At 41.0% G+C, this 22834-nt stretch overlaps 1 protein-coding gene across 1 annotated transcript; it reads left to right on the top strand.

Annotated features, from left to right (window-relative positions):
* Positions 1-2075: 2075 nt before the first annotated feature.
* Positions 2076-21793, top strand: kcnj19b (potassium inwardly rectifying channel subfamily J member 19b). Its single transcript, XM_014158663.2, has 3 exons — positions 2076-3206; positions 19721-19937; positions 20738-21793. Exons 1-3 carry the CDS (start codon positions 2538-2540, stop codon positions 21457-21459), a joined length of 1608 nt encoding a protein of 535 aa, XP_014014138.1. The 5' UTR covers positions 2076-2537; the 3' UTR covers positions 21460-21793.
* Positions 21794-22834: the final 1041 nt, after the last annotated feature.

The raw sequence follows: 22834 nt of genomic DNA, 5'->3' as shown, positions 1-22834 counted from the left end.
TCTGGGTAAAGCACTGGGGTAAATCCAATATGGAAATACACCACAAGAGTAGGAGCGCTGATCTAGGGTCAGGTCCCACTAGTCAATATAATTTGATTAATTGTGATCTTAAAGGAAAAACTGATCCTAGATCAGCACTCCTACTCTAAGACGCTTTGTGAATACGGGTCCAGATAAGACAAGTTGACCCTAACCCCACGGAACATAAGCTATTGCAAAATAATTCCTGGGGGATGAGAAAGGGGTTTTGGGAAACACTGTGGCCCTGTTTACTGTCATCCCTGGACAGGGCCAAGCAGGAGGCAGTGGTTGTGTGGCTAGCAGAGGCAGAGGTGTGCTTAGCAAATCTGAAAGAGAGGCACAACAATATTTGAATGAGAATTCAGTCCACTTCACAATTCAACTGAATTCAGTATTATTCTTCATGCTGATGATTTGTAGAACTTGAAACAGATAGCAATACAGTACTAATATACATTTTACATTTTTTTTTTTTTACATTTTAGTCATTTAGCAGACGCTCTTATCCAGAGCGACTTACAAATATATTAAAACATAATATGAAATGTAACAGATACGGAGGATGTGCATGTGGTGGTTTCAAATAATAATGTTACTACAGAAAGATAGCTCTAGCCATGGTTTTCCTGAAAATGTCTATCTGATATTATAGCTAGCTAGTTGATGTTGTTCTAGGTAGCTCACCCAAAGAAGGCTTTTCTCCTCCTCGCTGTGTCTGCAAATGCATGACTACATGATCATGATGTTGCGGCTGTAATATTTAATGGACTGCACTTGAACAACAGCAACTAGCTATATCAGATAGACATTTTCAGGAAAAGCAGCTCATATAGCAAGCCAATAAAATGTATACCATTGCATTGGTTCAACATTGACATTTAGCAAGCTAATCAAGATAGAATCTGAGAGATCTCCCCTTTTTATCTCAATAACAGTTGGCTCTCATTTCGTCTTGGCACCGCATCAGCCAGATGAAGCAACTGAACATCTAATCTTCTTCTCCATCCCCTCTTGTCTTAATTTTACTGGGAGCAAGCCTGTTCTCCTCAAAACAGCATCAACTTTGTAGCGGTTATGCTATGTGGAAACACTTGTTTTAATTGTTCCCTTCATTTCCCTCACCAACATCTTCATGTAGTTTTCAAATTCTGTGAATATCATTCAGTAATTTTAAATAATTTGATCTATGTTTAACACAGTGGAAAGTGTCATTCCATACTGGAACCCTGGACCCCTGTTTGAAAACACGTTCCAGAATGACAACAGCTCATCTGATTGGTTGGAAGAAAAAGCCCTGCCCACAAGAGCTCTTTGTTTTTCTCTGCTGCAGTTTGCTTGCAGAGCAGCTCTTAAAAGTAGTGACAAAACTCTTGAATGTGCAGATTCGACATTGACAAATGTAGTTTTGATTCGCAGAAGAAAATTCATCAGTCCAACAAGCCTAAATGAATTGCATTCATTTTCAAATTGAGTTGCATGCTTGCAAATCTTATAGCATTTATTCACCTATCAAGTTACATGTTTGCAAGTGTTGTTGTATGTATTCTCAAAATAAGTTACATGTTTGCAAATATTTTTTTGCAAATACAAAAGTGATTAGGGCTATACAGGTGCAACTCATATTTTAAATGTGCAAATCGTCCTTTACATGCCTGTACACTTATGTCTCTAATTTACTTCCATAATTGTAGGCTTCACTATATCCTATCAAGTTGAGAGTTACACTTCCAACCACGTAACACTAGGGGGAACTAAATAGTTATGGATCAAATTGGCAGGATCCTGGAAATAAACATGATTATAGCTTTACTGTATCATAGTAAAGCTGTTTTGTTGTATGTCCGAATTATTTACGTGCAAATGTCACACACTGAACCCTCTAGGCCTAGGTAAATAATATTATATTGAAAGCACAGTGGGAAAATAGGAGAATATGAACCATAAGTCCTTTGCGCTATACTGTAACTTTCTCTGCTTATACCTCATTGGGTTGGACAATGAGGCAAATTCACCCTCCCTTCCTCCTTCCCTCCCCCTACAGCGACAAACACACTATCGGCTACATCTGTCAGCAAGTGCCGCAGTTCTTCAGTCTATCATCTGACTGAACGCGTGCCCAAGCAGACAGCAGCAGCTTGTGGCGCGAGCCTGCAGAACATGCGATGCATGGAGTGGTGTCCGGCGCGGAAGGAGGACAGTCGGCTTGGATCCGTTTGGGTTTTTCAAGGACACATAATGTGCATGTTTCAATGAGCTTCTGTCATAGTGTCACATCACAACGATGTGAAGCCCGGGACTACATAAAAGTTGGCCAACGAGGACTGGGGTGTCAATAAATGCTGGAATGCGTATTGATTCGACTGATCTATGGATTGTGATGTATCTTTTTTGTTATCACTATTAATTAACCTACGTGCAGGATAATCTCATGACGAGCAAGTGAAAAATATTGCATCTCTTGGATAGTGGTGCCAAGCCTGCGTAAAGCCTATTTGGTTCAGCGCAAATCGCTCATTATGTCTGCGATACGCAGAAAATTTGGCGAGGACTACGAGGTAGTGAACACCAAACGGGACATGATTGTTTCTGCACCCGCGAAGAGAAAGCGCCAGCGGTTTGTGGAGAAGAACGGCCGCTGTAACGTCCAGCATGGTAACCTTGGCGGGGAGACAAGTCGATATATCTCCGATCTTTTCACCACGCTAGTCGACCTGAAATGGCGGTGGAACCTACTCATATTTATATTAACCTACACGGTAGCCTGGCTGGTTATGGCATCTATGTGGTGGATAATAGCCTATATCCGTGGTGACATCAAACCACAAGGCCACGACTCGTCATACACCCCATGCGTCGCGAACGTCTACAACTTTCCGTCCGCTTTCTTGTTCTTCATTGAAACAGAGGCTACTATCGGCTATGGTTACCGCTACATCACAGAAAAGTGTCCGGAAGGCATTATTCTTTTTCTCTTCCAGTCTCTCCTGGGTTCTATAGTGGACGCATTTCTTATCGGCTGCATGTTTATCAAGATGTCCCAGCCGAAGAAGCGCGCGGAGACTCTCATGTTCAGCCAGGATGCCGTTATCTCGCAACGGGACGGGAAGTTGTGTCTCATGTTCCGAGTGGGGAACCTGCGGAACAGCCATATGGTGTCGGCCCAGATCAGGTGCAAACTTATCAAGGTAAATGTTTTCTAATGTTCCAATCGTCTCCGCCCTTTTACTCTCATCCATTTGGGATGTTATGCCAATACTATTGTAAAGTGACTGCTGTGCGTCATAATGTGTTACACAACTCAAAACGTATAGCAGATTTTAGGTCAGTTAAAGTCCTATTTGGTAAATTCAAGGGATGAATTGTGTTTTGCCCATTGTTTTCTATGAGGGCTTTTCAGTAATTTAAATGAATTTATCCTCCAGTATCGACTGAATTCCCTGTGGGCCACTAAATTATATGTCCTGGCAGGTTACAGTTACTGCCTTGGCTGCAATGTGTGTTTTGGAATCAAAGTGGAATTAGTTCAAAATTGAACTAATAAAATCGATATCTCTCTCTCTCTCTCTCTCTCTCTCTCTCTCTCTCTCTCTCTCTCTCTCTCTCTCTCTCTCTCTCTCTCTCTCTGTGTGTAGTGGTCTGTGTGTGAGAGTGTGCATGTGCGAACTGCAGTAGCAGTGAGTGGGTAAAATCACTGGGGAAGCCAAGCCAGAAAAAAAGCCATATTACAACCTATGCGCTGTGATAATGGCGTTGTTTGCTCTGAAACCTGTTAGTTCATATGCCTTGCGACCGTGATATATAGGCCTAAGGCAGATACAATAAGACACAGTGGCAGAATAAATTCAACCACACCTTGGTTTCATCACAAAACCGGAGAGCAACCTTTGTCCGGCGAAGTCTACAAAGCAGGGTCGAAAATCTGATATCAACTTTGGAGGGGAGAATTACATGACATTTTCTCAAGAGAAATTCCTGAGGGGGACACCAAAAGTAGTGCTGTAACACATAGCCTACGTTGTAATATGCTAAATGTATGTTGAGGAGCCATAATTACTACTACTGGATAATTAATTGATAGGTAGTTAACTGAAGGGTTGTCCCAACTTGTTCAAATGTTTAAATCGTTATAGTACTACTAATACTAATAGTTATAGCAGTGTTCCTTATCAGTCCAGTATGTATGCAGGTATTTGTATTTACAACCAGCTATACCAAGAAAGTCCAATAGGTGGCAATGGTACGGTACACTGTGTATGGGTGCAGTTTTCGTAAGTACAATGCGATCTCATCTAAAATAATCTCCATTGAGAACCATCACAAAGTTGGTCTCAGTATTGAATTGACCTTTTTATTAGACTTTTTCTGATACATTTATATAGTAATTAAATATGTGCCACTGGCTTGAGTGTACTACAATAGCTTTATAAGAACAAAAAGCTCAAAATAAGTACAGTTTAAAAACCGAAATAACTACTTCAATGAATAACCCAAATAAATCAACCAAAATATCCTTCAAAAAATACTCATTTATTGTTCAGTCAGTGTCTCAACTCTTCAAACAACAGCTATGGACAAGTATGTCACACAAAGTATGCAATTTTAAATAAAATAACATAAAATAAATAATTAGTTAGTGTACTGTCATATACTAAAAAGTGAAAACATCTAAACAAAATAACAAATATCATACTATACACCAGGGGTTCTCAAACAGGGGTTAGTGGACTCCTAGGGGTCCCTGGTGTAATTGCAAGGGGTCTGTGAAATAAAAAGTGTAATGAACATATTCAGTACCACAAGGATTCCAGTAACTTTACATATAATATAGAGGGGGTGGAGGTCTCTGAGGACCGCTCAAAACCTTGCCTGCCTTGCCTCAAAATATGCAGGGATTCCAGCACCCAAAAAAGGTTGCGAACCACTGCTCTACACACTACTGAACAAAATAACCGTACATATGATTGCAGGATTCAATGGATCCAACAAATTGCTGCCAGATATTTTCCCTCAAGACTGTCCAGCCTGTCTTTATGTACATTACAGTCAACTACGCCGTTCAGTCTCTCTTGGCCCATGCTAAACCGTAGCCAAGTCTTTAACCTGCGGAGTGCATTGAAACTCCTCTCAGCCTCACACGAAGACACTGGCACCACAAACTAAATTCTGATCAGCACCTCAACTTGGTCAAACAACCCCCGCACCTCCACTGGAAGCCTCCTGAGGACCTCTGCTGCCTCTCCACTGCTGCTACAGGGGGTATTTGTTGCGAAAGAGAGGCAACTGCACTGAAAGAGAATCTATGTTCAGCTCAGGGTACTGATCTAGAGACTCATCCAACTCCCCCATGATAAGCGCTCTTTCCAACTTTTGCAGGATGTTTAGACTGTCCTGGTCAAAACGTTCACCAAACTGAACCTCCACACCATCCAACACGTCAAAAAATTCTGCCCTATAGTGATTCACTGCTTTGCCAGCAAATCGTCTTGAGTGTGTCTCAATGGATTCAGTGGAGTCAATCAATGTTGTTGCTTTCTCATACAGTGCAAGGTAGCTTTCGTCATTTGTCTTGCCCCTAAGAGATGACCGCACACACTCGACTGCAGCCTGCACACCAGAGACAGTCTGAGTTTTCTTCTGCAGTGAAATGTTTAGGCACTCAAGCTCTCCAAGAACAGCAGAGGCAAGTGTGAGGCCCAACATAATCTTGCCTTTACTGAAGTGCTCAAATAAGCCACTGGCAGTTGAAGCTGTCTTGGATGCAGTTTTTGCCATCTCCTCTAGGCTGCTTAGTACCCGCTCATACTGCCCTAGCACAGATCTAATAGCAGTATTCCGCACAGTCCACCTTGTTGGACATAGGGGTTTCAGGGTGGTCAGATGTGTATCTTTGGACGTGGCAATGATTCAAACATGCTCTTAAACTTTCCTGACTGGCCATAGAGGACACCGAACTGATGGACCCAAGAAAGGGAATCCTGGATCAGTGGGGAGGCTGAGCAGCCAGCCTGTGTAATCAGATTTACACAGTGTGCTCCACAATGCACATAGAGGGCTAATGGCTGCTTTCTCCTCACAATTGCCTGTGCACCTGTGTATTTTCCTGCCATGTTTGAGGCCCCATCGTAACTCTGCCCACGTAAGCCAGACATGGGCAAATTGAGCCTCAACAACACATCAGTTGCCACTTCCGCAATGCCCTCGCCTGTTGTCCCCAACACCCTGTATAGCCCAATAAACTCCTTGTGAGGGACAAGGTCATGGTCAACGTAACGCAGGCAGACACTCTCCTGTTCAGCACCAGAGACATCTTGAGTACCATCATCAATTACTCATCTCAGCTGCAATGCCTCAAATGACTATTGGCCATGATGTTCAGAATTTCATTCTGTGCTTTGGGGCCTGTGTACATTGTGGTACGCTCTGTTAACCACTTCAGTACAATGGGATCATCCTCTTCTGCCCTAAGTTTCAAAAGCTGGTATAAATTTCCACTGTCATCCGTGTGGCCTCTAAAGGCCTGTCCCTGTCTTACTACATGCCGCACCGAACAAAAAAATATTCGTCAAGCAATGCCTTGCGTCCTCCTGCTGTTTACCCCACGCGCTGGATAACTGGGCACTGATTGGATTTAGTTGGTGTGCTGTTACAGTTACAAAAGTGGTGGTAGTTTTGGCAGTTTTGATGTGCTGTGAATTTTTCAATGGTTTTTCTCCAGTTCCTAAATCTTGCACTAATCAAGGCAGCATCCGCTCTTTGTGTGAAAACACAATACTCCTTTTATTGATGGATTATAATGTAGCTAGGGGAAATCGTGAAACCATTTCTCTTGAAACGTCAACACTGTTGGCAAGAGTTTGCGGTTCTATAAATTGTGGGTGTGGCTGATATGGCTTTGTGCCATCACTGAGGTAACTGGACAATGCTGTGCCACTGTCCCCTATACTGGTGCTGCTGGCAACAAGGTTGACACCTGGTCCTGCCGTGGCTGTGACACTGTCCTCTGAAGTCTCTCTCCCTGGCTCTTTCCCTTTCACCACCCTCACTGACTCACAGTCTGTCTCCTAGAAAATAAATAAGGTGTTTGCGATACTCCTAACTACCGGTACCCAAAACTACACAATTAATCATAACAGCATTACCATTGCCTTAAACAAATCTTAGTTCAGTCACCAGTTTAAGTTGAGAGTGGGGGTATCCATGGCATTTTCCAATTATGTTCCTATTTTACAAGTCTAAAAAAGAGAGAACCTTTCATAATGTTGCCAAACAAAGACTCAACAAACTTACCTGAGACTCCCTGTCTCTGCCAGTCTGTCCCTGCCTATCTGTTTCCAGCTCTGCTGTCTGTGTGCCATCTGTTACCTGCTCTGCCTAAAGACATCAATATGAAACATTTCCATTAGCATTTTACTTCTTTCTTATGCACATTTTATCAACTAGTCTTTGAGATATTAGGCTACTAGGGTTCTTACTTTGCGTTTTGGTGTACTGAATAATGCTCTGATGTCCGTCTTTAATTTTTTCTGACATTTTTCTACCTGGCTGGCTACACACACACACACACACACACACACACACACACACACACACACACACACACACACACACACACACACACACACACACACACACACACACACACACACACACACACACACACACAGTGCAGGTTATTTACAGTAGGAGATGGGCTTCTTTCATCTATTATCTTCTATCATTCTATAATGGGCTTCGATCTACAAGGTAGCTAGCTAGTCAGCTAGCAAATGTGAAACGGATTGCAGTGACAAGGGTTGACAGCTGTATGAGATCACCATTTACAAAACGAATGCTGCAACCTTTTGTAATTTTAATATAGTTCATGTTTTTGTTTTATATTGGCTGGCTTCCCACAATAGCTGAATTTGCAGAGCTAGCGAGCACCAATTTAGTTTATGTGGTGTTTGCTATATTTGCTATCGTCAGTTTACTCCAAGATCGGCACACAGGTGCTTAAAAGTCCCCTAGCGACAATTTAGTTTTTGCAACGAGACCATTAAAGATATTTAAGACAATGGTAGAAGAGAGTGTAGTTCTGTTCAGTTTGGAGTTCAGTTTATCGCTAACCTTATCACAGGGAATTTGAAGCACTGCAGCTGCATGCTGATCTTGGAATAAACTGACGATTGCAAAGATTCCATCTTTGACAACGCCACATAAATGGAATAGGTACTAGCTAGCTTGTTACATGCAAGCTAGCTAGGGCATAGAGGGATTTCTTATAAGCTTTCGGTTTAGATAAGTCATTGTCTCAATGCAGCCTTACAATGCGGTGAAAGGATCCAGGAACCCAAATTATTCAGGTGGATCCCAACCTCCTTAGAAAACATATTTTGTTTCCAAAAGGTATCGAAATTGTCAACAAAAGTTGCACCCATTGAGCTGAAATAATCACGTAGCCAGAATCCTACTAAAGTGTTCAATGCCACAATTCAGAGAGGGCACAGGGCCAGATATGATGGGTCTTTCATTAGTGTTATTAGCAGAGAATCAATCAGCTCTTCATAATGTCATTAAAACCCACAAGGACTACAATAGAATCTGTTTCCATGACCTGGTGTTGAACATTCAGGAGCAGCTTAGTAATGTAATTTACTCAAGCTCCAGGATAAGACATTGTTTTTGCACCAGGAAAGTCACATTTCCTACCATGGAGCTGCCCAAAATCACGGCTTGCGAGAAGGACAAGGAAATCCGCCCACTCCCACGCTTCACAGGATGGGTATGCTTGACATCGGCAAACACTGGGAAGTTTTTCAGGATAAAAATAAATAAAGAAATGGGCTGGAACTAAGCACAGGCAAAATCTTAGAGGAAAACCTGCTTCAGTCTGCTTTCCAACAGACACTGGGAGAAGAATTCACCTTTCAGCAGGACAATAACACAAGGCCAAATATTTACTGGAGTTGCTTACAAAGAAGACAGTGAATGTTTCTGTTTTGACTTAACTCTGCTTGAAAATCAAGGGCAAGACTTGAAAATTGCTGGATGGCATACCAGTGGAAGTATACAAAACTTTTTTTGATATACTCAAAGGACCATTATTAGCATGTTTTAACCACTCCTATATAAATGGTAGATTATCAGACACGCAACAAGAAGGTCTGATATCATTATTACTGAAACAGGACCCAAATGGTATATATAAAGATCCAGTCCATTTAAAAAATTGGAGACCTCTTACACTTCAGTGTTGTGATGCAAAAATCCTAGCAAAATGCTTGGCGCATAGAATTAAAAAAGTATTGTCAGATATTATTCATCCTAATCAGACAGGTTTTTTACATGGACGATACATTGGAGATAATATAAGACAAGTACTGGAAACAATAGAATACTATGAAATATCGGGGACACCAGGCCTGGTTTTCATAGCTGATTTTGAAAAGGCTTTTGATAAAGTATGACTGGAGTTTATATATAAATGCCTAGAATATTTCAATTTTGGGGAATCTCTTATAAAATGGGTTAAAGTTATGTATAGTAACCCTAGGTGTAAAATAGTAAATAATGGCTACATCTCAGAAAGTTTTAAACTATCTAGAGGAGTAAAACAAGGTTGTCCACTATCGGCATATTTATTTATTATTGCCATTGAAATGTTAGCTGTTAAGATTAGATCAAACAATAATATTAAGGGATTAGAAATCCGTGGCTTAAAAACCAAGGTGTCATTGTACGCCGATGATTCATGTTTTCTTTTAAAACCACAATTAGTCTCTCCACGGCCTCATAGAGGATCTAGATACTTTTGCTATCCTCTCTGGATTAAAACTAAATTATGATAAGTGTACTACTATATTACGTATTGGATCACAAAAAAAAAGCAAATTTTACATTACCATGTAGCTTACCAATTAAATGGTCTGACGGAGATGTGGACATACTCGGTATACAAATCCCAAAAGAAAGAAAATATGTCACTCCAATAAATTTTTATAGAAAGTTAGCAAAAATAGATAAGATCTTGCTACCATGGAAAGGAAAATACCTGTCTATTTGTGGAAAAATCACCCTGATTACTCTTTAATCATATCACAGTTTACCTATTTGCTTATGGTTTTGCCTACACATAGTGACCTGCTTTTTAAATTATATGAACAAAAAAAATTCAATTTAATTTGGAATGGCAAGCCATGTTCATATCCAGTTGAAGCTCGCATCTGCTACAAGACCATGGTGCTTGCCTACGGAGCTGTGAGGGGAACGGCACCTCCGTACCTTCAGTCTCTGATCAGTCACTAAACCCAAAGAAGGGCACTGCGTTCATCCACCTCTGGCCTGCTCGCCTCCCTACCTCTGCGGAAGCACAGTTCCCACTCAGCCCAGTCAAAACTGTTCCCTGCTCTGGCACCCCAATGGTGGAACAAGCTCCCTCACGACGCTAGGACAGCGGAGTCAATCACCACCTTCCGGAGACACCTGAAACCCCACCTCTTTAAGAAATACCTGGGATAGGATTAAGTAATCCTTCTAACCCCCCCCCCCCCCAAAAAAAAAGATATAGATGTACTATTGTAAAGTGGTTGATCCACTGGATATCATAAGGTGAATGCACCAATTTGTAAGTCGCTCTGGATAAGAGCGTCTGCTAAATGACGTAAATGTAAATATAAAATGTAGATAAACTTAAAAGGGCCTATTTATATAACGAATATGAGGGCAGAAATGATTAAATATTAAAGCATTAGACCTCTCACTAAAGGCATCAGTCATACCAAAGTTATATTTAAATCCAAACTGGTTTTCTAGTAAATTGGTAAAAATGTCTCATCCTATGTTCAAGAAGGGCCTTTTCCCCTTTATTCAGATTACACCTACCCACTTTCGGTTGTTTGAAAAGGAAGTAATCTCCAAAATATCTTTATTTTTTAAGCAAGCCTTAGAAAGTTGGTTGCAATTTCAGTTTAATCCACCTGAAAAGACAGAACAAATAATACAACAAATATTGTGGTTAAATTGAAATATAGTAATTGATTAAAAAAAAAATCGAAGAAATGTTTAAAAAAAGGTATAATTTTAGTGAATGATATTATAAATAGGACTGGTGGAGTGATGTCACACATGCAGCTAACACAGACATATGGAAATGTCTGCTCTACCCAAAATTACAACCAATTAATTGCAGCATTACCACAAAAATGGAAGAGGCAAGTAGAAGGGGAAAAAAGTAAGGAACTTGTATGTTGGCCCTGTATTAAAGAACATGTGTGATAAATAAAAACATATTCCAATTTCATTTAAGGACCAAAAAACTGATAGCTGTGCCATATAAATTGCAAAATAGTTGGGAAGAGATTTTCGATGTGCCCATTGCACATGGTTTATGAATTGATACGCAAAACAACGCCGGATTCAAAACTTAGAATTTTTCAATTTAAATTACTATACAAAATTCTTGCAACTAATAGAATGTTATATATATGGGGGATACAATCTTCCCAGCTCTGCAGATTCTGCTGTGAGGAGGCAGTCATTAGATCATTTATTTTGGTATTGTCCATATGTAGCTCGTTTTTGGTCACAGGTCCTGGAATGGCTGAAGAATTGCAACATTTGCCTAGAACTAACGCTGCAGATAGCAATACTGGGTGATTTGAAAAGCCATAGTCATCAATAATATATTAATTATTTTAGCATAAATGTTTATTTTTAATTTACAATCTGTAGAAGCTATGAGAATAGAAAGGTTCAATTGTTTTGTGAAGCATCACAGCACAGTTGAAAAATATATGGCAAATAGAAATCCGAAATGGATGATGTTGATGGATAGATGGGAGGGGTTGAATGGAGCTGAAGGGTGGGACTAATAACAAGATAAACAATGTAAAACATATGGGGTCTGTAAAATGTATATAGGTTCAGAACTTTTGTGATATAGCACAGTTACAAATAGAAATCAAACTGGATGGACATCAGAAATAGAGGAAGGACTAAAAACAAACAAAAAATAACTATTGTAAAATAGACTGTGTCTGTAAAATGTGTATAAGATGAATAAATTGAAGGTAAAAGCCGAAGTGTTTATTAGTTTATTCCGATTGGGCGATCGGTGGTAGGGTTTGCGGGGAATAATAATAAAGGTACATTCTTTAAAAAAGTATGTATGTCTATATAGGCATGTGTATGTATATATGTGTATATGTATGCATGCGTGTATGGATATATATATTTACCAAAAAAATAAATGGGGGGTGGAAATGATGCAGACAATTACATTGATGGAAGCAATATTCTTTCTGCATTATTAGCTGATCCACCCCTAACATTTTTTTTTTTTTTAAAGACTTGAAAATTACTGTCTAGCCATGATCCCCAACATCTTGACAGAGTTTGAAGAATTATGAAAAGAATAATGAGCTAATATTGCACAATCCAGGTGTGTAAAGCTTTTAGAGACTTACATGTATTGACTCAGGTAGCTGAATATCTAGATATTTTAGGTATTTAATTTATATTAATCGTTTAAAAAAATATATATATATATATTTCATTCTTCCACTTTGACATTACAGAGTATTTTACATTAAGTCCATTTTAATCCCATGTTGTAACACAATAAATGGGAAGACATCCAAAGGGTATGAATACTTTTGCAAGGCACTGTAAAACCTCAGCACTGTGGGTAAATAGGTGGATAAACACTAATGCAAAAACACTATGTGTATAGTCCTTATTCACATGGGCCCCGATTCCAACCTGTGTTAAGCGCGTGAAAATGGAACGTAATTCCCTTTTTATGCACTTTTCTCTCTATGCATATTCTAACCTTGATTTTAAGCATGAGAAAAGCGTGCAAATCACCTGCTGTTAATTTTGGGCCTGATTCCAATTGAGGAAATTTCGACTTTCCTACACACTTTTCAGTTGTTGCCATTCAGACTTACCTTATGAAGGTGCGTAACGGGCTTTGCAGGTGTGGCTACCGTGCTGGCCAACAGATTTTCTTGTGGAGTTTTCATTCAATGCAGTTTTCAGTACATTTATCTTAAGGCCACCCTTTAAATATGGTGTACCTTTTAAGTAGAAATTTGTCGACAGACTCAATCAAATACATCAAGAGATCAGGTTTAGAATATAGGTATCATGGAAAAAAATCCATCTATGCATATTTGTCTCCATTTCAGCACCAACTGGCAGATAAAAAAAATACTCTGCTCTTGTAGATTGTTTGGGTTAGGAAAGTATGTACTGTATGAATAAAAAACGTACCATGAATCCTATTGACGCAGCCATATAATATATGGCAACATGGCAACCATAAAGTGTGAGAAAATCAAGAGGACTGTGTGGATCGTAAATCATAAGAGGACTTGGATATTTTCGCTCTGACACACACACACACACACACCACCATGTACTTTCACTTCTCTTGTATTTGACATACATGATTTGCCTGGCACTTTTAGGCTATGAAACAAATTGGATAGCCTGACAGGAAAGATGAAATTATATACTGGTGCATAAAGTCTCAGACACCTCAGTACATATTGAAATGGATACTAGTCATTGACGTTTAATGAATGGTCCTGGAGCTTTAATTACATTTTGAATCAATCCAAATCTTTTAAGTATCTTCATATACTTTAGGATAGAATGAATCCTATGATTCTGTGGTGCAGAGGTGAGTGTCTAACTCCCTCTAGCACAAATACATTATATTTGTTTAGTACAGTATATAGTAGCACTTTTGAGACAGCTTAATCCCTGTAATACGAACAGGGAGTAGTACTACAGAACACAATCACCTCTCATCAAATGTTTCTTTGAATCATTTAAACAATCATCATGAAAAAAAAACTATCCTCCCTTCTCTGAAGCTTCCTGATTGGGTAGGATTGATGAAAGCAGTAGGCTGGAACCTTGCTTTCTCTTGTCCTGTCATATACAGATCAGTGATTACTGAATGCATTCAAACAGTATTCAAAAAGAGAGTGAGACAATGAAAGATGAAGAGAAAGAAAGATTGACAGTTGGGAAAAACTTGTGTATGTTGCTTTTTTTGCAGTGCTGGGTGACTTGAAAAGCCATGGTCAGTCGATCAATAATATACAGTGCATTCGGAAAGTATTCAGACCCAGACCAGATTTTGTTACGTTACAGCCTTATTCTAAAATGTATTAAATATAGTTTTTTCCTTATCAATCTACACACAATACCCCACAATGACAATATAAAAACAGGTTTATAGAAATGCTTGCTAATTTATTGAAAATAAAAAACAGAAATACCTTATTTACATAGATATTCAGACCCTTTGCTATGAGACTCAAAATTGAGCTAATGGTTTATCATGTTTCCATTGATCATCCTTGAGATGTTTCTACAACTTGATTGGAGTCCACTTGTGGTAAATTCAATTGATTGGACATGATTTGGACACACACCTGTCTATATAAGGTCCCACAGTTAACAGTGCAAGTCAGAGCAAAAACCAAGCCATGAGGTCGAAAGAATTGTCTGTAGCGCTCCGAGACAGGATTGTGTCGAGGCACAGATCTGGGGAAGGGTACCAAAAAAATGTCTGCAGCATTGAAGGTCCCCAAGAACACAGTGGCCTCCATCATTCTTAAATGGAAGAAGTTTGGAACCACCAAGACTATTCCTTGAGCTGGCTGCCCTCCCAAACTGAGCAATTGGGGAAGAAAATAAATAAAGGTTAAATAAATAAAAAAAATTATAAAAAAAGGGCATTGGGAGGTGACCAAGAACCCAATGGTCATTCTGACTGAGCCCCAGAGTTCCTCTGTGGAAATGGGAGAAACTTCCAGAAGGACAACCATCTCTGTAGCACTCCACTAATCAGACCTTTATGGTAGAGTGGCCAGACGGAAGCCACTCCTCAGTAAAAGGCACATGACAGCCTGCTTGGAGTTTGCTAAAAGGCACCTAAAGGACTCTCAGACCATGAGAAACAAGATTCTCTGGTCTGATGAAACCAAGATTGAACTCTTTGGCCAGAATGCCAAGCGTTACGTCTGGAGGAAACCTGGCACCATCCCTATGGTGAAGCATGGCGGTGGCAGCATCATGCTGTGGGGATGTTTTTCAGAGGCAGGGACTGGGAGACTAGTAAGGATCGAGGAAAAGATGAACGGAGCTAAATACAGAGAGATCCTTGATGAAAACCTGCTCCAGAGCCCTCAGGACCTCAGACTGGGACGAAGGTTCACCTTCCAACAGGACAACAACCCAAAGCACACAGCCAAGACAACGCAGGAGTGGCTTCGGGACAAGTCTCTGAATGTCCTTGAGTGGCCCAGCGAGAGCCTGGACTTGAACCCGATCGAACATCTCTGGCGAGATCTGAAAATAGCTGTGCAGCGACGCTCCCTATCCAATCTGACTGAGCTTGAGAGGATCTGCAGAGAAGAATGGGAGAAACTCCCCAAATACAGGTGTGCCACGCTTGTGGCGTGACACACGCTACAAGAAGACTCAAGGAGACTCAAGGCTGTAATCGCTGCCAAAGGTGCTTTAACAAAGTACTGAGTAAAAGGTCTGAATACCTATGTAAATGTGATATTTCTGTTTTTTTGTTTCAATAAATTAACTACATTTTGTACATATCTGTTTTTGCTTTGTCATTATGGGGTATTGTGTGTAGATTGATGAGGGGAAAAAACGATTTAATCATTTATAGAATAAGGCTGTAACGTAACAAAATGTGGAAAAATTAAAGGGGTCTGAATACTTTACGAATGCACTGTAATAGTACTTTTAGTAAAGGTGTTCATCTTTAATTTAGAATATGTGGAAACTATGAGAATTAAAAGGTCCAGAACTTTTGTGAAATGTCACAGCACAGTTGAACATATTTGTAGAAGTCAAGACTGGATGGTTTTTAGAGATATATGGGAGGGGTTGAGGGTAGCTGAAGGGTGGGATGAAAAGAAAAAGAAAAAAAAGAAAAGAGATAACTGTATAAGCTGGAAGTAGAAGCCTAAGTATTGTTGTCCATTAGTTTACTCCAAATAGGGGAGGGGAGGTAAGGTTAGAGGAAAATAAAGGAAAATATATTTTAAAAAACAAGAACAAATATATTACTGCATATATAGGGGATTGAACATCATGCAAACAATTACATTGATAGAACCCACAATTTTCTGCAATATTAAATCTAATCTACTCCCAAAACAAAGCAAAGAAAATATATATAAGAAAAACAGGAGTTGACAAAGGCACTTCTCAGTGGGGTGAGAAGCTTATGCTATTGTGACTTGCCACATTGGTTGTGGCCCTCAACACAGGAGGAATAGAGAGACAAAGAGAAGGACAGAGAGAGAGAGAGAGAGAGATGGATACATTTTGAATTAGCACTAATGGGGCTATGGGGAGAGAGCAACAACAGAAGCCTGGCTAGAGTGTTAGCGGGATGGGATGACCGACTGGGACATATGGACACACACACACACACACACACACACACACACACACACACACACACACACACACACACACACACACACACACACACACACACACACGTCGTGTGTTTGGCTATGCCGGATTAAGAGATATGACATGCTATTCTATAAAATCCTTTCTCTGTAATTAATATTACCTGATTGACTAATCATGTAAATGTAATTAACTAGAAAGTCGGGACACCATGGAAGAGTGTTTATAGAGCCGTTATCTTCCGAATAAACTCTTAAAGACCTAGTAATATTTTACATCAATAGCAGTCATTATTAATCGTCACCTTACTTTCAGTCTCATATGAAAGTTGTAAATTCTTGGTTATCTTCACGAACCCTGGCTAACAAGTTGAATCAGCAATACAAAATTGGGTTTAATCATTTATTTATCAAATACCTAACTAATCACACAGAATTACATATACACAGAATGCAAATTATGTCATACAGAAAACGTCCCAGGTGGACGGAACCTGTATGAGGCTTGTTACACAAAGAAAGGGGGTTAGAATGAATGAAAGAGCGGGAAGACTGAGGAACAGTCTTTTCTTCCCTTCCCCTCTTCTCTCTCTAATGTTCTGTCTCTCATTGTTGTCTATTGCTCTCTCCTCTCTCTCACACACCAATCGGACTATTGGATCTCACTTTAAACGGAATAAAACAACTTACCAAGGCTTTATTGAGTGTTTATAAAGTCTCTTGCTCTTCTGCTCCACTCCCCTCTTCTCAACATGTCTCTCCGGTATACTAGACCATTGGATCCCACTTTCAACGGAATAAAACAACTTATCAAGGCTTTATTGAGTGTTTATAAAGCATTTATAAACAAGATCATATTACATAATGGGTTATATAAAATGTCCTTACATGTGATGCTTGACCAAATTCTGTATAATCCTTTTGCCACCCTTTATAGTCTAATTTAGGAGTTACACTAGAGCATCTAGTGTAGCTAAATGGGCTCCCGAGTGGCACAGCGGTCGAAGGCACTGCATCTCAGTGCACGACGCATCACTACAGTCCCTGGTTTGAATCCAGGCTGAATCACATCCGGCCGTGATTGGGAGTCCCATAGGACGGTGCACTATTGGCCCAGTGGTGTCCGGGTTTGGCCGGGTAAGCCGTCATTGTAAATAAGAATTTGTTCTGAACTGACTTGCCTAGTTCAATTAAAAATAGATATATTTCCTTTTTTTTCTAGAAAACAGTTTTTTACTTGCTACACTGGAAGCGTAACTTCTCACTCTCACAAAGCCGGCACGCTTATGCGTGGTGTCGTTGAAATGAGTAGGAGCTGCAAACATTAGCAGGCCAGTTATTGACATGACATTTGCCTATTACTTATTTGTGAAGCATATGCCTTATAAAGGGGTTTATGTGTTTAAAGTGGGTAGGACCATCGCATGTTGTCCAGGTTAAGTGCTCACCCCAGGACCATAACAGGAACATTGACCGTAAACATGTCACTTGTACACTACCTCCTCCAGTGTCTCGAGGACATTTTAATGATGCACCATAGGTGCCTGGCACTAAAATGTGAAGATACTGGGGGAGAAAAACAGATTCTCCAAGCCAAGGCGATGAGAGAACCGTGGGTACAGACTCCTTCCTGTGAAATGTCGCACCCTCTGTCCACAACACCGCTGTGAATAAGAATCGCAGTCTGTTTCGCCATCTGTGGTCCTCCTGGCAGTCTCGTCAAAAGAGGCCAGGCTCTCCGTGCTAGAGCACGCTACTGGAGAGTTTGGAAGAACTATAGTAACCCAATTGTATAGGCCTAAAGTAAATGTGTCAGTTGTAAGCAGCACAATGGGTCGTGTACATTTATTTTAGGAAATCAATTGTCTTTATTTCCACAGTGATTATTTTTCGTTTTCCAAAAATAGTTATCTTCCTTCATGCAGCGTACAGAGCCGGTTTTAAGTCCTTAGTAATTGCTGCACTGAAGAGGAAATGGAGACGGGGATCAGTCTTTATCCGATTCAATGTTGCACTTTGAAAATGTGGTTTATAAGACACTCAGTCCAAAATTAACCACTTCCCCCTACCCCCTCTTCTAGACCCTTCTTTATACGATAGCTACTCATAGATCTGAAAGGATCTGTAAGGCATATACAGTAGTAGGGATTAACATGAGTAACCGGGATCCCCGGGGCTGTCATGGTGACTCTTCAGACAATTACAAATGTGATAGGTCTATGCACAATTCACTATGCGTCACCGTCACAGACATGAAGTCTGTTAACCATTCAGAGGCATGAGGGAAAATGCTATAGTATCTTCTCCTGTCCGAGAGCCCAGGCTAGTTTCCTATGCAGTCCCAATTCCACTTGAAACACAAAAATGACTCATGTCTTGCATGAAAATTCCTAACTTTATTCTGTAATATATAGGTTGCATTATGAAAGCCTGTCTCTCGCCTATGCATGTCAAAATACCTATATAACATTTCCCCCGCTTCTCTGCGCTGACTCGTACTTGCTGAGCTTTGTTAGAGAGTGTGTGATCAACAAATGGTATGAGAGTAGAAATTGATCTTTTTTCAACAGAGTTGGCACCTGTTAAAATACCTTGATATTTAAACTATTTGCAATCATCGTCTCCCGTTATTCATGAGCTGATCTGCTATCTGTACAATCATTAACTCGATTTTGCTAAATATAGGAGATTTCTGGCATCGTTGAAGGAGGTTATCTAGCAGGCTTAACAACTTTTTGTCATTTGACTGCCGTTACCATGTTTGTATGATTCGATAATGCTATACTCGGGGTGCGCTTTGTGCGTCCTGAGTGTGCTCTGTGTCGGGATAGCCTACTGCTGAAATGTGCTGAATTAATTGAGGAACATGATAATGAATTGCCTGTTTGGCAATTCAAAACAATATCATTGGCGATCTGAGATAGTTACTCTCTCATTACTAAATCTGTTTAATTTGCTCTGCAGTCTTTACATATTGTAGTTTCGCAGCTAAGCCGACTAGGTGGGACTATGTGGGGAGAGCCCTTGGCATAGTGAACATATCTTGGTTTTAAAGGCTTTAAATAGGCAATTCCGATTTTTACGGTGTTTCCCAAGACTCTCTGGATAAATATGAATTATTGAAAGGTGGTAGATTCTCTGAAAATTATGAATCCCTGTACAGTAGTACTGAGTTTCCACCGTATCACAGTATACAGTTTCTTACACAACATCCCTCCTCTTACAGCCATAACATGTGCCACACTCTTTTGTTTCCTCAGTCTCGTCAGACTCCGGAGGGGGAGTTTCTACCCCTGGACCAGTGTGAGCTAGACGTAGGATTTGGGACGGGGGCCGACCAGCTCTTCTTGGTGTCCCCTCTGACTATCTGCCATGAGATCAATCCCAAGAGTCCCTTCTTTGACCTGTCCCAGCGCTCGCTCATGAACGAGGAGTTTGAGATCGTGGTCATCCTGGAGGGCATCGTGGAAACCACTGGTAAAAGCAGACTCTTTCTTTCATTCAATCTGTTCTTTAAAGGGGCATTCTGGGATTGGTACATCCATTTATGGACTTTTAAATTAATGATATATAGCCATTGATGGAAGAATATACAGTAAATACCTCATGGGTTTAGTTCAACTGCCTTACCCCATCTGAACCCAAAATATAAGCTTGTTTTCTCCATTGTTTGTAAACAATATAATTGTAAACAAACACTTTATAGCTTCAAACCTCTATTTAAAATCTATGCTCAAAACACGGTTAAAATGATCATTTTGATCTAATGAATGGATGGTCAGTCCTTGTATTCATACTGTAGCTCTATCTATGATTTTGAGAGTGGTTTCATTGTTTTTCAAATCCCGGATTGTCTCTTTAATTCATCTGTATAATGTATATTTTGTAGTCTTGTTTGTATTTTGTTTTAAAAACAATCAAATAAATATTTCTCCATTCCTTTGATGCGAAATACGAGGACTACCATTTCCAGTATAATCAACTCAAATATTTAAGAGAATATCACATTTATCTTTAAATATTAGATGAAATTATAGCTTTTCCCTGTCTTTTTTTTATCTCTGTCGTTCTCCGACACTTCTCCCCCTCGCTCTATTTCTCTCTTCGTCTTTCCCTCCCCTTGTCTCTGTGTACTTCTTTTTCCCTCGTCTTCTATGCACCTCTCACTCTCTTTAACCTCTGTTTTTCTCCTTATCTTCCCCTCTGATCTCTGTATTCCCCATCTACTCTTTCTCCCTCTCTCCTTCCCTCCCTCCCTCCTCCTCCCTTTGTCCCAGGTATGACGTGTCAGGCACGGACCTCCTACACAGAGGACGAGGTGTTGTGGGGCCACCGCTTCCTGCCCGTCATGTCCCTGGAGGAGGGCTTCTTCCGGGTCGACTACTCCCAGTTCCACAACACCTTCGAGGTCAACACTCCCCGTTACAGCATCAAGGAGCACGAGGAGAAGAACTCCCTGACTTCTCCCAACCCTCCACCAGGCGTCCCCACCTCCCCTCCCCTGGGGAATGGGGGCCAGAGCCGGGGCCGCAGGGAGAGGATGCTGTCAGTGGACTTTGCCGACCATGGAGAGGCTACCCAGGAACAAGCGATGGGGAGGCTGCCCAGCAAGTTACAGCATATGAGCTCTTACAAGGAGGACCTCCGAGCAAGGGTGAAGACTGGAGGAGCCCAGCCTGGGGACAAGGCCTCTAGCAGGGGGGACCAGGGGAATCTGCCCCTGGGGGTCCAGCGTCTGGTCTCCAGCTCCATCCCCGGGGGCTTTGGCCAGGGGAAGGTGGAGGAGAAGCTCCAGCTTAAGGCACTAGATGGGGGTCCTGGTACTGGAGACACCCTGACTCATTCAGTTGGGGAGCAGGAGAAGTGGAGACTTCCCCCTGCCCTGAGCCCCATCCTGGCCCCAAATCCGACCCCTGTCCAAATCCCTTTGCCTGAGGGTGGGGGGCGGCCGGAGGATAACCTGCCTGACAAACTGCGCCGAATGAACGCTGACCGCTGATATTGACCGTTAAATGACTATTAATCACTGGAAACAAACAGATTCCCCAAAACTCTAAATAGACCTAGGAAGCAATGCTTAATGGGTAATGCGGTTTTCAACAGGAAATTAGACTACTGTGATGACTTTTTCCCATTTATGGCTATTTTAACTGGTTGAATCAACGTTGATTCAATGTAATTTGACAACATATGACGTGGAATCTACGTGGAAAATACAGTGGATTTGAAAAAGTTATCAACGGGAAATTTCTACCACAGGATTACAGTGAGGGAAAAAGGTATTTGATCCCCTGCTGATTTTGTACGTTTGCCCACTGACAAAGAAATGATCAGTCTATAATTTTAATGGTAGGTTTATTTGAACAGTGAGAGACAGAATAACAACAAAAAATCCAGAAAAACACATCAAAAATGTTATAAATTGATTTGCATTTAAGTATTTGACCCTCTCAATCAGAAAGATTTCTGGCTCCCAGGGGTCTTTTATACAGGTAACGAGCTGAGATTAGAAGCACACTCTTAAAGGGAGTGCTCCTAATCTCAGTTTGTTACCTGTATAAAAGACACCTGTCCACAGAAGCAATCAATCAATCAGATTCCAAACTCTTCACCATGGCCAAGACCAAAGAGCTCTCCAAGGATGTCAGGGACAAGATTGTAGACCTACACAAGGCTGGAATGGGCTACAAGACCATCGCCAAGCAGCTTGGTGAGAAGGTGACAACAGTTGGTGCGATTATTCGTAAATGGAAGAAACACAAAAGAACTGTCAATCTCCCTCGGCCTGGGGTTCCTTGCAAGATCTCACCTCATGGAGTTGCAATGATTTTGGTGAATGGTGAGGAATCAACCCAGAACTACACGCGAGGATCTTGTCAATGATCTCAAGGCAGCTGGGCCATAGTCACCAAGAAAACAATTTGTAACACACTACGCCGTGAAGGACTGAAATCCTGCAGTGCCCGCAAGGTCCCCCTGCTCAAGAAAGCACATATACATGCCCGTCTGAAGTTGTCCTCTGAATCATTCAGATGTTCATTGGCAAACTGGGTGAAAGTGTTGTGGTCAGATGAGACCAAAATGGAGCTCTTTGGCATCAACTCGCCGTGTTTGGAGGAGGAGGAATGCTGCCTATGACCCCAAGAACACCATCCCCACCATCAAACATGGAGGTGGAAACATTATGCTTTGGGGGTGTTTTTCTGCTAAGGGGACAGGACAACTTCACCGCATCAAAGGGACGATGGACAGGGCCATGTACCGTCAAATCTTGGGTGAGAACTTCCTTCCCTCAGCCAGGGCATTGAAAATGGGTCGTGGATGGGTATTCCAGCATGACAATGACCCAAAACACATGGCCAAGGCAACAAAGG

Source organism: Salmo salar, chromosome ssa19 (assembly GCF_905237065.1).
Source record: "Salmo salar chromosome ssa19, Ssal_v3.1, whole genome shotgun sequence".
NCBI classification, from domain to species: domain Eukaryota; kingdom Metazoa; phylum Chordata; class Actinopteri; order Salmoniformes; family Salmonidae; genus Salmo; species Salmo salar.
The sequence above is the reverse complement of the archived record's forward strand: the minus strand, read 5'-3'. Positions and strand labels throughout refer to the sequence as shown.